The sequence below is a fragment of the Pyrus communis genome, chromosome 11, assembly GCF_041283825.1.
Source record: "Pyrus communis isolate YQ-2024b chromosome 11, ASM4128382v1, whole genome shotgun sequence".
NCBI classification, from domain to species: domain Eukaryota; kingdom Viridiplantae; phylum Streptophyta; class Magnoliopsida; order Rosales; family Rosaceae; genus Pyrus; species Pyrus communis.
In genome coordinates this window covers 12,508,541-12,525,063 of record NC_142575.1, presented here as the reverse complement: position 1 = coordinate 12,525,063, position 16,523 = coordinate 12,508,541, and the positions used below count along the sequence as shown (strand labels likewise).

Sequence of the window (16,523 nt, the reverse complement as noted above, 5' to 3'; positions counted from 1 at the left end):
CGACAAGAGGCATTTTTCCACGATCGGTTGCAGGAGGATCTACCTGGTCAGTCGCCTCAACCATAGGTGGAAGATTAGTGGTAGGAGGTTTAGTTGGTCAAGGGTGACTCATAAGCGGGATTTTTTCGCTGTCATCGCCCTGAAATAGGAGTTGTTGGTATTAGGAATCTAGTTGAAGAAAAGTTACCAGCAACATAATCATACCTCTTCTTCTAAAATCGACCACTGGTTTTATTTTTAGATTCAGGGGGAGATTTTTCTCTGCCAAGGTGACCACTTCCTCCAAGACAGAAGTAACAGCCGGCCTTGGAGCTGCAGGTTTGTTGACCACTAGATCAACGATTGGCTCGATCACGACTTGTTGAGTGGGATAAACCTCAGGTGTTTGACCAGTGGTAGGGTTTGGTTGCATGTCCATCGAGGCCTGAATGGTAGGAGCGCGAGGGATCTCAGCAGTTGCTCTTGTGGTTTGGCTAGAGATGACATAAATCTCCCGCTCCTTTTTTTTCTCCAATTTCTTAACGCGTTTTTTGGGCCAGATAGTGACTCCTGCCGTTTTGGCTCTAGGCAGTGACGTTTGCTCGATGGAGTCGGCACAGTTGCTGCCACCTTTTTTGGAGGAGGGGCAAGTTTCTTCTTAACCGCGGCCATTGCCACCACCTCAGCCCTTTTCATGGTACGGCTACCTGGAAACATTGAACTTGAGTTAAATTAAAGCTCGAAGGAAAATAAATGAACAAGGAAAGTAAAAGGTATACACCTTGGGCCGTATCTTTGGATTTTAGGGCAAGGGCTTTCTTCAGGCGACTGTCAAAAAGTTTTTTTGAAAATTTGTTCAACTGACGTGTGAAAGAAGTCCTTGGTGTAAGCCTCCCACTATTCGGCAAAGGTGCCGGCGCACCAGGATTGTAGGTCTCTGGGCCAAAGGTGGAATTTGGCCCGTCGTTCGGCAAACTCCTTCTCAGTTATCTCGCATTCCTTTTCGTAGGAACCAAAAAAACGTTCTCAGCTTAAAAGAGAGCAAGATGAAATGAATGGCAAGGGGCACCCTTGGAGATAACCCAGTTAGCAAGCCAGGAAATTAGGGTGGTAGACCTCCTAACTACATCACTAAGCTTCGCCGCCATAGGGTAGGTCACAAGTCATGATAAATGACCCCCAAGATTCCCGAAGTTCAGTATCCTTGGCCGTTTCCCATGACAATTGTGGAAGAATAATGGAAGATGGGTATGTCTGACAACAGCAAATTTGGAATTCATCGTCAGACAAATCTTCTAAGCCGAAGAAATATTTGAAAATGTTTTCGGTCAAGTGAGCAGGGAAGGGGCGTGAAGCTAACTCCAGACCCATAGTTGTGGTGGAACTAAAGCTTAGGGTTTCAGGCCGTAGGGTTGAGAAGTAGACTTGCAGCCAGAGCTGGAAAACCCAGAGCGGGCCATTTTGGTGGGGGTCAATCTTCCCCAAAGTTGCTTCGGCCAAACACTGGGTAAGGTTGGCAAGGACAACTAGGCTGAGAGCCAAGGTGTGACCACTAGCCAAGGCATCAGCAACAGGCATGTTCCTGGCCAAGCACTTATTCGACTTGGCGCAAAAGAAATACTTGTTGTACAAGTAGAATAAGAAGGCCCCATGTTCTCCTTTCTTGAGTTTTTCCCCTTCTGAGCTGGCGAAGTGGGTGATCAGGGTGTTGTAATTAAAAAAGTTTTTGTACAATTTCTGCACTTCCTCTTTTAATGGCCTTTGATCTCCCTTCGTCAGAGCTTCGACGGCGCGTTCCTCAAAGACCATCTTCAGGTCATAGTCGAATTTGTACCCGGCGAGAGAAGTATCGACCAAGATACCGGTTGGAGAGGTGCCAAGTATGGCGGTCATATGTAGAACCGTTAGGCTAAGGGGGCCGAATGGGAGAACCATTATGTTGTTGGCCGAGCACCAAAACTTGACGCGGCCATCACAAGCTCTCGGTCCAAGTTCATCTCGATGGTCAAGAGTTTGATGGCATCAAAAATGCCGAGAGTTTTCCACTCGCCGCCGAAATGTGACTCCATCTGAGTAACCTAGGCAGCAAAGGCCAAACGCCTTGGGGTCTGGCCAATTCCCATTTTGACCAGCCATACCATTGGAATAAGGGTTTTAAGCAGTGCTCTTTAAGCATTTCGATGATTGCTTTTGGAACATTGTCCTTGAACAGTAGGCCTAGGGTTTGGTAAAAGATGTTTGGCTCATCTTTAAATGGGATGGTTTTGATCATGTTTCGGTCGGTGATGTTTTAACACTTGATGCACTTATCGGTCAACTTGTTAATGAAAACATTGGCAGCCATTGGAGAAGAAGTTTTTCTGGGTGTTAAGAGACTGTTTTTCCAGTTTTCGAGAGAAAATGATGAAGAGATTTTAGAGAAAATGGCAAAGGGATCTGAGGGTTCTGAAAGCATAAAAGGTTGAATAAAGTGAGGTGAATATTTATAGGCGTTTTGGGGGGAAAATCCAATGGTTTAAAGTTTCAAATAAAAGATAAGACCAATCGGGATTTAGTAATCATGATGAATATTCAAAGAATCCAGGTAGAGTGACCAAGAAACTCGCCAATCGAGACTGCACAACTACGTTTGACGGCGAATTTAATTGGGAAGAGAAGTTTGAGTATCTGCACATCTCAAAGAGACCAAAAATTCGCGGATCAAGGTTATAATGATGGCTTGGGCACTTCAGTGTCAAGTAAGGAAAAACATGCTCAGAAGATGCCACGTGGCAGGGTGTCTGACAAAATTACGACCGTGCAATCGTGCTTCATAAATGCGCCTGGTGGATGGAATATTTGAGACTTTTCATCATCCTTTAAAGATACCTTAAGGGTTTGATTTCACTTCTTCAAGGTCGAAACTCAGCTAAGGAGTTCTAGGCCAATGACCTCAAAAGCGAGGGGGCAATGTTTGGGCCCAAAATAATATTTTTAGGCCGAGCTTAGGTTTATGTTCAGTCCAAGGTTCTTCCAAAAATTCTATGGGCCGTCCAATGGTCACAAGCTGCCCAATCAGGTCGACCGAGTCTTATTGCAAGAAGGATTGATCTGTATAAGAGCAAATAAGTTGAGTCCTGATACAACAAGGGGATTTCAGAGTTGAAGACGTTGAGGAGATGGGAGTGAACCTGGTTCATTATGGAGCTTGGTTCAGAAACCTATTGGAACTTGGGTTGGCCGAATCCTAATCAGATTAGGCTTAGGAGTTTTAGTCCGAATACAAATCTGGTTCAGCCAGGAATTGGTTTACTGCTATATATATAGAGGGGAGTGCATTATTGAAAGGCCCTCCAATTCAACATACAAACTGCCCTACGCAAACTCTCGATCTACGCGAAACCTCTCAACAACCTTGAGATTCATATTTTCTTTTTCCGCCAACACATCTTCAGTTTGGATAAACAGAACTGTGAAGGCAACTGTCAACATCTTCAGTTTGGATAAACAACACTGTTGCCATAGAATTAGTCGACCGCGGCGCACCTTCAATTTGGATAAATAGTACTGCGTCGAGACCGACTGGTTATCTATCCAAGTCTCGGTCGAAAAGGATTTTCAAATCCTTATTGGCAGAAGTCATTTCATTAGCCTTCTCGGCGAAGTGAGGAGTTACAGGCTACTACATTCGGCACATTGAAAGCCGAATTTGATATTGAACTTCGCAGAACTAGCAGCCTTGTCTTCAAGCTCTAGAACCCGAACGCCGAAACGTGTTCCTTCCTCGACCGCAGTCGCAAGATCAAGAAGTTAGCAGCGCGCCCAATGCCACATCAACATATTTTACTCCCCAGTCGAACTCGGCTGACGAGTTGGCATGCCCCGCATCAACCAAATGACGTAGTTAGCTCATTAGTTACTTAATCTGCGCGCCACGTTAGCTTGGTAGTTTTTAGGATCAACAATTTGTCAATTATGCTAGCCTGAGACATCACATATTAAAAAAAAAGATTTAATTTCACGATTAGGTGGTCATACTAAGATTTTGACAAAAGAACATTACTATATATTATACTAATGATATATGCATTAGTAAACAAATATAACTGATCAAAATGTGGTACCTTGCGTTGCAATTATTTGTCATATACATTGATGATCATCACCATAAAATCATATTAGTTAGAAGGCGTGAAACCGAACATAGATGTTGTTTTCACTTCAAACAGCAGAAATCAAATCAAGATTCCTATCAAGCACATAAAATATGAGTGCGCTTGTGACAACCCGGGTCCTCGAAGGACCCATATAGACGTTTTTCTCCGACGTCGGGTGGTCCGGGACCACCCCGGTCCCTAATTGGTCTTCTAGATTGTTGGATTGCTAAATTGATTTTAGTATCTACAATAATGTATCTGCAATCATGTTTACTAGTTCTGGTTGGATTATTAAATTGATTAATTTCAGTGTGCCATTGGTGTGGGGTTTATTGCGAAAGCTATATGAATGAATGGTTAATTAATGGACTATTCGATAACCATTTCGTTTTTATTTTTGGTTCTAAAATCTTGTTTGGTAACTACTTTCAGTTTTCAATTTAAAAAAAAAAATGAAAACTAAAATCCAAAAATTGAAAACTTAAGGTCAAAATTTGAAAACTCAAGAAATTAGTTTTTATTTTTCATTTTTCATTTTTCATTTTTTAAAACTAATTACTAAACAAAATTTCAATTTTCAATTTAAAAAATAAAATAAAAACTGAAAACAAAATAGTTATTAAATAGTCTCTAACCTTTCCTCTAAACATGTATGGCCGATTGTAATTGGTAATACTGTGGTAGTATCTAAAGAAATAGAAGTACAACAAAGGCTAATGCTCTGCATCAATTTTGCAATTTGTTTTAGTAGGCAGTTAGGGGTACCGAAATCTAACATTTTTTTTTCTCTCACATATTAAATTATGTCTTTTAATTATTTTTTTATTTACATGCGCTACAGGTCACAAATAAACAGAAGTGTGCTAACAAAATTTTTATAATTCACTTTCATTTTGATATCTCATCAAACTTTTTTTGTTCTACTAGTTTTAAATTAAATAGGCGTAGCCTTATACTAAGAAAGGAAAAAGAAAATACATGATAATCACTATCATGTCTTAAAATTTGAGAAGGGCCAATTAGTCTTTTGAAGTGGGTTGAAGCTCGACATGAATAAAGCGCATGACCAAGTTGATTGAAACTTTTTCGAGGAGATTATGTTGATTATGGGTTTTGACTGGAGATGGGTAAACTTGGTGATGCGATGCGTTACCTCTACTGATTGCGGGTACCCAAGTTGGTGTCAAAATCGAACATAGCCCGACTTAGGTTAACACGTTATTTGCCCCCATTTGTTGATATCATTCTCAAGGCCACGAAATGGCTTGAGTAAGTGTGAGAGTGGGCGTGCCACTATTGCATATTGCCAACTGACAGTGATTATGTAGTGATGTAGAATTTGTGCTTAGATCTGACTCATTAACCAAATCAATTGAGCACTGAATATGACGTTGGTACTGTTAGGTTCTTTTTTATGCCTCGAAGATTGAGGACTTGAAATAGTGTGATGTGTTTGCCTAGGAATGTAAATGAAAGAGAAACGGAAATAAACGAATGTAATCATTTAATTGTTGAAGCAAGATTACAGAAGTTTAGGAAATGACTTGTGGTCTGATGATCCACTCTACATTATTGGAAAGTAAAGTACATTTCTAAATTTAAAGAAAGCAACGAATCACTTGAAGTTTGTAATCATAGAGATTGAATTTGACGAAGCTACTCAACTTAGAGGCCTCTACCTCTATTTATAGGAACTCTGAAGATCATCCTCAACCTTGTTGCCGAGCTAGAGTGAGAGCAGATCGGTCATTTAATTGTGGCAATAATTGCATGCCTCTCCGTTTTTGTGGCACTCGTACGGTGCCGGTCTGCCGTGTCGGGTAACGCGTCCCTTGGTTATTTAAAGGGCCGTTATATTCCCGGACTTGATCGACTACACGGAGCATGCGCTTTCGGGAATAGATGAGCCCAAGATCTTGAAGGATTATCACACACTGGGAAGGGGCCATCCCGAATTGCGCTTCGTTGTTGGTGGGTCGATAGTCGTACGCTTTTGCTTAAATAAAAATAAATGGCCTCATAGCAGACTTAATTTTTTTTTATGGTCCAACCACGAGTTGGAAGTTCAAGCAAGCCTTCGAGAGGACCCAATTTTTCACTTTGTTAGTGAATCTCTTTCCCACCTTGTCCAACATTGCCTTTGCTTCTAAATTCGTCAATGGTATTATAATCCGTAAGGAGGGCCTCATGCTGTCACATTCATTATCCACTGCACATGGAGAAAGACTTATATTCAATTGGTTAACCACTACCATGACATATCGATCCAATCGCATTATTGAATCAAGATGCAAGGGTGACAACCATCTCATTTCATATAACTTGCTCTCCTCTGCGGGAACTAAAACTTGCATGCTATGAATCTTGTCAATAATTTCTTAAGCTATAGCATAAGCCATTCCTTTTTTAATAGACGATAGCATGAGTGGTTAAATGTTAGATTAGAAAGCCGACAGGTTTCGAACATAAGCTGAAATGTCTGTTTAACGTAAGACGGCCAAATTAGTTTCTAGGTGCATATATCCAACATATTATGGAACAGAAAACTTGGGTGAAAATAAAGATCCAGATAATAATCTTCAAATATGGATCACAAATCTCATGATTAATTTCAATTAAGAACATTCCATGATTCCCCAAAACTTCAATAGATGAGCTACAAACAAATTCTGTTGCAATATTCGGACCTAGGCCGCAGCCTTAGAAATCAAATCAAGAGTGAAAACACAACCTCGTTCTCATTAAAATTACAAGAAATTAAGCTTGATAAGCCTTGAAATATGGTAATAGGCATACATAAAACAACTAACAACCATGAAAAACCGTCGGAAACTATAGAAACCATTCGACACTGATTTTCTACAAATCAGTATCATATGGCAGTATGGATAAATTGTTGATGCGAACGTGTGAGAGACTGACTAATAACACCACGTTCCTGGTCCAATTAGGAGATGTTTGCGTTTTTCAGAGATGTTGAGATTACCACACCTGCAGATGTCCGCATTACATGCTCCCCAAGTAAAGCAATACAAGAATTGTCGGTCTTCAGATGAGGTTGCACCAATTCCCATATCTTTTTCTTCTGAATCTGCAAAAAGTGATAAAACGAGAACCATAAATACAAATCAAAGTATATGATGGATGAAGAAAAACTTGACCCAACAAGTGCCTCTGGCCTCAAGCATGTATATTCTGTGGTCTGAGATTCCATTAAACAGACAGCAAAAGACAAACAACCACACAACACTAGAAAGAAACTAAGAACGCCCAATCCATAAACACTTGGCCGTTGTCTCAGAAGGTAGACCTAGTAAGCCAGGACTTATCAAAACCCAAACAAGAGATAACGTGGGATGCTAAACCCAATTTTCTGTGCACATAGCCATTGTCTCACATCTTGTTTTCAGACATACCACAAGGTAGAAGGAACTTAACTCTGTTCCTTGCAGGAAACTGTAAGCACATGCACATTCGTTTGAATAAAATTCTGAAATGCCAGCAATCCATGGTAGAAAAGTTCACTAATCCACCTTGTCGCCAAAAGGTAACCAAAATCAACCTCCACAGTCCAAGGACAGAGTAATAAGAATGTTCGAAAGACTCTAGATACTCATTGCAGATAGGCCATCGAGTAGTCACAATTTTCTCCTGAAGATATTTTCTTGCACGAATGGAATTGAGGAAGATTCTACATAGGAGTTGACAAACTTAAGGAAGGATATGAACATTCCATATCAACCTTACGTCTAATTGATGTTAGGATCGCGGGGGTTATCTTATCTGTCCAGCCTGAGCTTAGACCCTGTGTTATCCATCCATATACTCAAGACTTTTCCCAAGATATATACTCCTGAATAGGGCTCGACCCAGGTTCGAGTTCCCCAATTAATGAAATTTGCCACCGTTTGGACCAGGCATATTCAACACCCGAAGAACTTAGAAGTTTCCGATTGCATGAAAAAAAATTATCTTGATTTCTGTACTCCTTATCAAATTTAATCTCGTTTACAATAAAATTCAGCATCCTATAAATTTCTCCTGATTCTGGATATGATTTATCATGCGCTATAAATTTGTGAAGGGTTCCAAATATCTCCACAAAACTAAAACCAGGGGACTTCTTCACCCCTCTCCTCTCCATGGCTTCTCTCAGGCTTCTTGCATCATCCCAGCGTCTGGAAAATGCATAAACATTTGATAAACCAACATATCTACCATCATGATCTGGCTGTATCTCTATAAGCTTCTTTCCAACAATTTCTGCAAGATCTAATTCTCCATGGTTCATGCACCCGCTAAGTAAAGCACCTAACATTGAAGCTGTTGGCTCCTTGAGCATTTGACATATAAAGTGGTATGCCTCCACTACCTGACCTCCTCGTGCTAAATTATCCACCATGCAAGCATAGTGCTCACACTTGGGTTCCATATCATGTTTACCAAGACATTCAAAGAAATGCCAAGCTTCCTTCACTAATCCCCCATGAGCACAAGCACTCAACAAGCACAAGTACGTTATCCCATCTGGCACAATCCCAATTATTTGCATTTCGCTAAAAATTTCAAGTGCCTGAGGGACTAATCCATGCATTGCAAGTCCTACAATCATTGCATTCCATATCAACACATCAGATTGATGCAGTGAACCCCCACGAAACACACCGAAAGCCTCCTCTATCGCCCCACATTTGGCATACATGTCCACTAGTGATGTTTCCAACACCAAATTCAACGGCAATTTATTCTCGGCCATATACCAATACATCACCTTCCCTTGCACAAGAGCACCAACGCACATGCGCACAGAACACTCACCATGGTTACGTCATTTCCTTTAGGCCCCACAACACGCATTCTCTCAAATACTGCCAAAGCCTCACTAAACTCCCCAGCCTTAACATACCCATCAATCAAAGAACTCCAGGACACCACATTACGCTCTGGCATTAACTCAAATACTTCCCGTGCTGAAATCACATCCCCACATTTTGCATACCCATCTAACATCGAATTCCACGAAACCGAGTTTCTTACAGGGATTCCATCAAACACTTTACGTGCATAAATGATATCTCAACAAGTAGCAACATATGGATCAAGGAATTACTTATGGACCTATCAGACTGGAAACCATTTTAGCAATATGGGCATGCACAGCCATACCCAGCTCTTGCTTCATAAGCGAGCTGACGCCCTTAAAAGAAATGGATAGGTTAAATAATCCGGAGAGACCCCGTCATGCAACATTTGAGCAAAGACTGATATGGACCGATTCAGGTTTTTGCTGTTGGAGTAGCCTCAAATAACTGTGTTCCAATGAAAAAGTGTTGGGTGTGAGAGCTGTGAGAAAACTCGATAAGAGTATTGCATGTTACCCGAATTGGATAGCGCCGTGAAAGAAAGGACTTTGGAAGTCAATGAGTGGTGTTGGGAGAGGCCCAAAGTGAGGAGCAGAGCATATATTTGCTTGAGCTCAAACATCGATTTGCAATTTTCACGAAGGGTGACTAGCTTTTGAATTATACTAGCATGTATGCTTGGAAATGGCACATTCAACAGTTGAGGATTAGACGCGGAGAGTACCTGGTTAGGCGAGGCAGCAGGAGGCTGATTTAGGTGATCCTCTTCAGAGCCAAACCATACCCTTTCGCCAGGGAGTGAACCCTCAGGTGGCACAAGAAGCTCAACATTCTCATGGGAAGCATCAGAAGCTGCCATAAGCATTCCATTAGACTTCACACCGCGCATGTTCCTCGGCTTCAAATTAGCAAGCACAACTACATTTCTATCCTGCATCACACAAACACAAAATCCCATTGCATACAATTGTCAATCTGATCATTCTCACTTCTCTAACCCAAAAATGAATGAACTTTTTCGGCCATGGCCGACCACCAACATCACCAATGTATTAAGTATGAGATTTTACCACAAAAGTCCTCGGTCATATAAGCAGATAACCTCTCACATATATATACTGTACACCTTTGATGTGATAATATTCTCCAACAAAAATCAAATATAGTACAATATACATACACATATACATGCTCCAAATTCACGTTGTGTTTTGAATACAAATGGGATATATGCAAACTAAGGAATTCGTAAGTTGGAACAAAGAATTTGGGTACCTGAAGGTGATCAAGAGGAATATATCTGACAAGGCCACTGCAGATGATTCTGGGTTCGGGCTCACCAACATCGACTTCCTCCACATAAAGAGATTCAGCCTCCTCATGCCTCCACGCCTTAAGGACTCGGCCAACCCTTATGTCGAGCAGGTCGGCTGCATCCTTTATCTTCTTCTGTTCATGAACAACCTCGCTCACGGGCACTGCCTCGTCGACCACAGCAGCATCGCTCACTACCTCAGAAGCAGAGGCAGAAGCAGAAGCGTCGGCGGCGGTGCAGAAGGGAGAAGAGGAGTTCCACAAGGCGGCGAGTCTTGGTGATGGTGATAATGTGAGTTTTCCGCGGCGAATGCGGATGTGGTGGTAATTGTGATTGACAGCGGAATTGATTTGGTTGAAATTGAGAGGCCGGTGCGGGTGGGCGAGGGAGAAGAGCCGACGGACGCCAATGCCGGTGCAGTTTCCTTTCAAAAGGCTCGTTGCTGCCATTCTTTCCCCTCTCCTCCCTATCCTCAATAGCAACTCACTGGCTCCCTTATTTCATTTAGTAATTTCAAAGTGTATTGTAAATGATGGAGTGCTTGCTTGTAAACCATAGCATTGGTGTAGTATTTTCATGTTCGTATCTTTTTTGTGATATACTTTTTTTTGTGGCATACACCATATTTTAACGGTTATTATCGTGTCACACATGTTAAATAAACGGATAATATAACTCAATTCGAACTAAACCCGTTAATATTATTAGAATATTAACGGGTAATATGACTCAACTCGTTACTTGTATAGAAAATCTATTTCACATCAATTATAAAAATATACAAAAACTTGTAAAACAAGCTCTACAACTTTGGTGAAAAGGTGAACTCTGGAATTCGCCACCATAATCCCACAAACCATACATTTAAGTTTAATTGTTGATTGTCATTGACATTTACACTCCATTCTTCTCACCAAATTTCGTTTTTTTTTTTTTTAATTTTCTTTCTTAAAAACAAGGTCTTTTAGCTGAGGCGGAAATATGAACGGTTCGGATCGTTGATATCACGTTCAGATTTTTACTGTTAGTAAAAAAATATTGTTTTTAAAGTCTCTAGAAACTATATAACATTGACTCATATTTCAGTTAACCGTAAACATCGGAACATGATATCAATGATCCAAATCGTTCATTTTTCCGCATGCGTTAAAAGATCATGTTATCAAAAAAAAAAAAAATTGAATAACGAAACCCAATGAGAACAATAGAACGTAAACGACAATCAACAGTTAAATATAAATCTAGAGTTTATGAATTATGGTGTCGAATCTCAAAGTTGACCCATTTACGAAAATTGTAAAGTTTGTTATTACGAGTAATTGTATATATTGTTTTTTACATTTTTCACACTTATACATTAATTTTTATTAATTCTGCACTCAAACAAAAAACACTATTCATGAGGATTTGGAGGGTATTGAAAATCTAAACAACAATATAGCCACGTCTAAGCCTAGAAGATGCAATCACAAACATTTGTTTATTTATTTATTTTTTATATTTTTTTACTTGTACATTGATTATTATGAATTTTGGTTTAATTTGAACTCCCCATAAAAACACTATTTGCAAGGGTTTGTAGGGTTATAAAAATCCAAATGACTATGTACTCATCGTCAAAGCGTAGAGGATGCAATTACGAGGTTTGCATATATTTTCACATTTTCACACTGTTAAGTAATTTATTATCAATTTTTTAATGTGTTTAGAAATTTTTTTAATCTCACTTATGTGATTAAATACTGTGCCTACGGTAGTAAGATTTCTTTTTTTGGAGCTTAAAATTATCGAACTAACATTTTCTCATTGGTTTGAAACTTGTTACTTGCGGGTAAACTTAAGTTCTTAACGTGTCACCCAATGGCACTTGGTTAGTTAATGCGTTGACTCGAGACCTATTAATTGTAGGGATGTGCTATCCACACACCCTATTATACTTCTCACACACCTCTTAATAATTTATATCCGTTGATCTTCTTCAATTCATTCGATCTAACGGCTAAAAATTAAAAAGATGTGTGAGAAGTAAAATGGGATGTATGGATATCACACCCCTTAATTGTATCCTCATAAAAGAATGTTGAAATGGAAGAAACCGCCTAATCATTCAAGTCTTTGCTTTGGAGTCTCTAAATTATACGCCATTTGGTTGAATCATAAGAACTTACCTCAAATTTTCATGTCGTTTGGATCAAGTTAACAAATCGTGTAAAAAAGTTGCCAAGTCTACTTTTTCCTCAAATATAAATATAGACAGAAAACAACCCAATCTCCGAGATTACGAACCATTCTCCGGTCGAATGAACCTTGGTCTAACACAATTTGCCTCAATACTGATGAAATTGAGGTTCCACCATAAAACCAATTGGCAATATGGGGAGTAGCCCAAGACCATATAAGCACATAGCAAACCTTGTCCCTCACCGATGTGGGACAACTCTCAACACGCCCCCGCACGTGTGGCGGATTTTCAAGCCTACACGTGGACAACAACTGGGTGACGTGGAGCGCGTGTGGCCGTTTGGCTTCACACGAGGACAACCCGCTCTGATACCATGATGAAATTGAGGTTCCACCATAAAACCAATTGGCAATATGGGGAGTAGCCCAAGACCATATAAGCACATAGCAAACCTTGTCCCTCACCGATGTGGGACAACTCTCAACAAATACAAGTTGCAAACACAAAAGGTATAATAAGATGGTTCGTGTTTAGTTGTCTTACAGATAAAAGCTTATTCAACAGTAATGTTCAAAAACTGGACAACGAACCTAAACACAAGTAACGTGAGATGGAATGGTTCATCTATTGCCAATTCTCGTTTTTTTATTGGTTTTGTACTATAAACAGACCTAAAATCTGTTGAAAAACCTATATTCGTATCCTTATTGAGATCAAGTGACGGCGATTGACTCACATTTTAGGTTCTTTGGCTGTGATGGACAAATTAACTAGCATGATCATGCCTTCCAGCCATAACGTACGTTTATTCTCTGCCTACAATCCATTCCAAGTACCTCTCCACAGCTTCCAGTCCACACAGCTCCTTCACAACAGGCATGGTAGCAGGAACGTCTAACTGGAATATTGATGCCGATCCATCTAGGCCGCCCCACTGAAGAAGCTGTTTTCTTGATTCTTTAATGGCAGCCCTTGTAGCGCAGTGAACAGAAACCGCAAGAAGTAATGGTGGCTCACCAGAAGCTGCGCAAACGATTTTCAATGTGTGAGTTTCACACAACACTTTTCAAATTTTATGATGAAACATGCTCTTCTTTAATTGAAATGTTCATACTAACATAAAATTTTCAGCTTTCCAATTTATGTAATAACACAAAATTTTCGACTCTTCAATTTTTGTAACAACATAATCTCAATTTTTTCAAAATTCGCCTACTTTTAATCACACAAAATACTTTTCTGGTATCAGTTGTAGTTGGGATAATTAGAAGTATGCAAGGAACGGCATGGCAGACCTTTTGAAGAGAGCACGTGTTTTTTATGATGCCCACTGTTCAATACTTCAACATTGAACTGTTTGGGTATGGTGTCCACCGTAGGAATCTTATATGTCCATGTACCTTCTGAAATCACCAACCCATCAGAGTTTTCCGAGTATTCTTCAAGCATGAAAAACCCAATACCCTGAACAAAAGAACCTTCGATCTGCAAGAAACATGTAATGTCAAACTTAACTAAACCACATTAACTACGTGCCAGTGAACTGGCATTATGGATCTTAACAGATTGTAGAAAAGTTGAAAACTAGGATTCTTATTCCAAAGATGACTAGATGATGAAAATGCTACACTTCTTCGAACAGAGAAAGCCTAAAGACGCTAAAGAACGGAAGTACCTAAAAATTTATAAAATAAACCGAACTACTAACTTTTCTTACAATGGAATTTGAAAAATTCTCCAAGGCAGAACCTACTGATTAGCAATGCAAACAACAAAATCTAGGTAGAGCTTAATTAAAAGAAAATGCAAAAAAATAAAAAAATGTATGTAAACATTATAAAAATCTGAGTAGCAAGTTCAATCATGCTAACCTGTCCTAAATCCACAGCAGGGTTGAGACTCTGACCACAATCGTAGATAATATCCGATCGCAGAATTGTGGTTTGTCCAGTCAGAACGTTTACCTCCACCTGTGATCAAGTAGTTTCAATGTTATTAATCTATAAATTTTAAATGAGAAAAAACTGGTCTTTATGACTGTGACGTTGCACTATGATTTGCTCTGCATTATGTAAATGTGCATCTTGCCGAAAATTCAACAATACACATGAATGAAAATGAAGGAGTAAGACGGTCAACACAAACTTGCCTCACTCACAGCAGCACCATAGTTAAGGTATGCCCTGGAAGCAGAATCAGGGACATAATAAGAACTTGCTGATAAGTTCACATCTTGCAAGGATGCCTGCATTTTGACAGAAGAAATATAAACTGCAACAACTACATCAAATTTGGGAATAAAGAAAAATGCAAGTTAAAGAGAGTTTTTTTTATTTTTTATTTTTTATTTATTTTTTATTTTTGTTTGATATATATTTCTTGGAGAGAGTTTGGTGTTTCAGTGGCCTTCAAAAGCTATAAGGAGAAGCCACTGGGAAGTAGGGCAAGCTTGAAAGTTTGATAACTTATTAAGTTTTATTTGTACTCATAAGAAAATTGTGGCTCAATGTCAATTATTCTGTCTGGGGTTGAGTTTCTTGGGTTCTTCCAGATTCAGTGTGTGAACTATTGGAGCGCCATGGCAAGGATTTGAAACAAATCAATAAGTTAATGAAATGTTTCAAAAGAAAAAAATGATGCATCAATAATTTCATGGTGATTGCTATTTTTGCTCCCCGCACTCCTCTGGGAGACTGCAAATAACATGCTATTATGGTAGTGTTATTTGCATTCCAACAAAGGAGCACACGAGTGAAATAAGCCCTCCCCTCAATCCAAATAGAATACCTGCTGAATAAGAGTCTCCCAGTTAATAGAGCCCATTTGCTCCTTCAATCTCCCCTTGAGAGTAGCTAACCTCTCAACCAAAATATTACAGCAAAGTCTAACTGCCTCACAGCTTGTCTCAGATGTAGTGCTCCCAGCAGTCATTCCCCCTTGAATTACTTAAAACGAACCCCCTATTTATAGTCATTTGATCTAACGGTTATAGTTATTATAACTTTTAAACGAACCCCCTATTTATAGTCATTTGATCAAATTTTAACAGTCCAGATCTTTTAGTAAGGAGACTCGGTTTCAAAGGGTCTGGAGGGGATCTGGTTCCTTTTAGAAGTTCAGTATGTCAGTTACACAACTTCCAAGTCACGAAAAAGTGTCATTGATCAATTATTTTCTACATCGAAATTGAGCATATTTATGTTATGTGGGTAAGCTTATGATGGAGCAACTATTACGAAAGGTGAGTTCAATAGTCTCAAAAGTATCATTTGAGAGAACACTCGTCTGCATTAATTTTATGTTTGTTGTTTTGTACATCAACTTCAACTAGTACTTGTGGTTGTAGCAAAGGAAATGGTAAGATGGCCGTTTTTTTCACATAGGCTAATGTTTTGGTCAATGTTGTTGGAGTACTGCGTAGGCATCTTGAAACACTTAGAGATAAGATATTTTAGATACTCTTGAGAATGATTGTCTTACAACGGGGCGAGGCTCATAAAAAAAATAGAAAACTTCATTTTAATCCTTGACAAAGATGATTTTTTATTCAAACCATAAGTAAGATCAAAATCTAATTTTAGTCCCTTGATACATTAATAACCTCATTTATTAATTATATTTTGATGTTTTAATTATTTATCTTTTTCTTTCTAATTTTTCATGTATTAATTTTATTTCATTATAATTTTTATTTTCATTTCATTCATCGTTAGATAAACTAATTTTTGTTATACAATATATTTCGATGTACTTTATCTTCTTCATTTAGGTATATTAAATTCATTATAATACATTTCGGTGCATACATTTAGGTACACACATTTCAGTACATGCATTTCAATACAAACATTTAGGTGCATTAATTCAATATAATACATTTTCGGTACTAACATTTTGGTGCATTTCGGTACACACATTTAGGTACATTAATTTAATATTAATACATTTCGGTGCGTATATTTAGGTACATACATTTCAGTACTAACATTTAAATATATTAGTTCAATATAATAAATTTCGGTACTAACATTTAGGTACATTAATTGAGT

At 39.0% G+C, this 16,523-nt stretch overlaps 2 protein-coding genes across 3 annotated transcripts; both read right to left on the bottom strand.

Annotated features, from left to right (window-relative positions):
- Positions 1-6,688: 6,688 nt before the first annotated feature.
- Positions 6,689-10,848, bottom strand: LOC137743321 (uncharacterized). 2 transcript variants are annotated; one of them, XR_015953732.1, is made up of 3 exons: positions 10,253-10,848; positions 7,288-9,908; positions 6,689-7,206 (listed from the first exon to the last, which is right to left on the bottom strand). XR_015953732.1 is itself a non-coding variant. In XM_068483187.2 (3 exons), exons 1-3 carry the CDS (start codon positions 10,739-10,741, stop codon positions 7,063-7,065), a joined length of 840 nt encoding a protein of 279 aa, XP_068339288.2. In that variant the 5' UTR covers positions 10,742-10,835; the 3' UTR covers positions 6,689-7,062. The 2 variants fall into 2 exon arrangements, 1 of the variants encoding a protein (XP_068339288.2); XM_068483187.2 differs by having other exon boundaries at positions 9,702-9,908; positions 10,253-10,835.
- A 2,118-nt stretch (positions 10,849-12,966) lies between these two features.
- Positions 12,967-15,412, bottom strand: LOC148692914 (indole-3-acetaldehyde oxidase-like). Its single transcript, XM_088679174.1, has 5 exons — positions 15,262-15,412; positions 14,624-14,719; positions 14,346-14,444; positions 13,770-13,959; positions 12,967-13,497 (listed from the first exon to the last, which is right to left on the bottom strand). Exons 1-5 carry the CDS (start codon positions 15,403-15,405, stop codon positions 13,280-13,282), a joined length of 747 nt encoding a protein of 248 aa, XP_088535300.1. The 5' UTR covers positions 15,406-15,412; the 3' UTR covers positions 12,967-13,279.
- Between the last annotated feature and the right edge of the window lie 1,111 nt (positions 15,413-16,523).

Bases quoted from the DNA above. Each gene is read 5' to 3' on its own strand.
- LOC137743321 (XM_068483187.2), bottom strand. From the start codon at position 10,741: ATGGCAGCAACGAGCCTTTTGAAAGGAAACTGCACCGGCATTGGCGTC. The intron at 9,909-10,252 runs GTACCCAAATTC...TGTGTGATGCAG, and splicing joins TTCCTCTTGATCACCTTCAG to GATAGAAATGTAGTTGTGCT. The intron at 7,207-9,701 runs GTACTCTCCGCG...CACTTTTTGCAG, and splicing joins CTGCTGCCTCGCCTAACCAG to ATTCAGAAGAAAAAGATATG.
- LOC148692914 (XM_088679174.1), bottom strand. From the start codon at position 15,405: ATGACTGCTGGGAGCACTACATCTGAGACAAGCTGTGAGGCAGTTAGA. The intron at 14,445-14,623 runs GCAAGTTTGTGT...ACTTGATCACAG, and splicing joins ATGGTGCTGCTGTGAGTGAG to GTGGAGGTAAACGTTCTGAC. The intron at 13,960-14,345 runs GTTAGCATGATT...TGTTTCTTGCAG, and splicing joins CTGCTGTGGATTTAGGACAG to ATCGAAGGTTCTTTTGTTCA.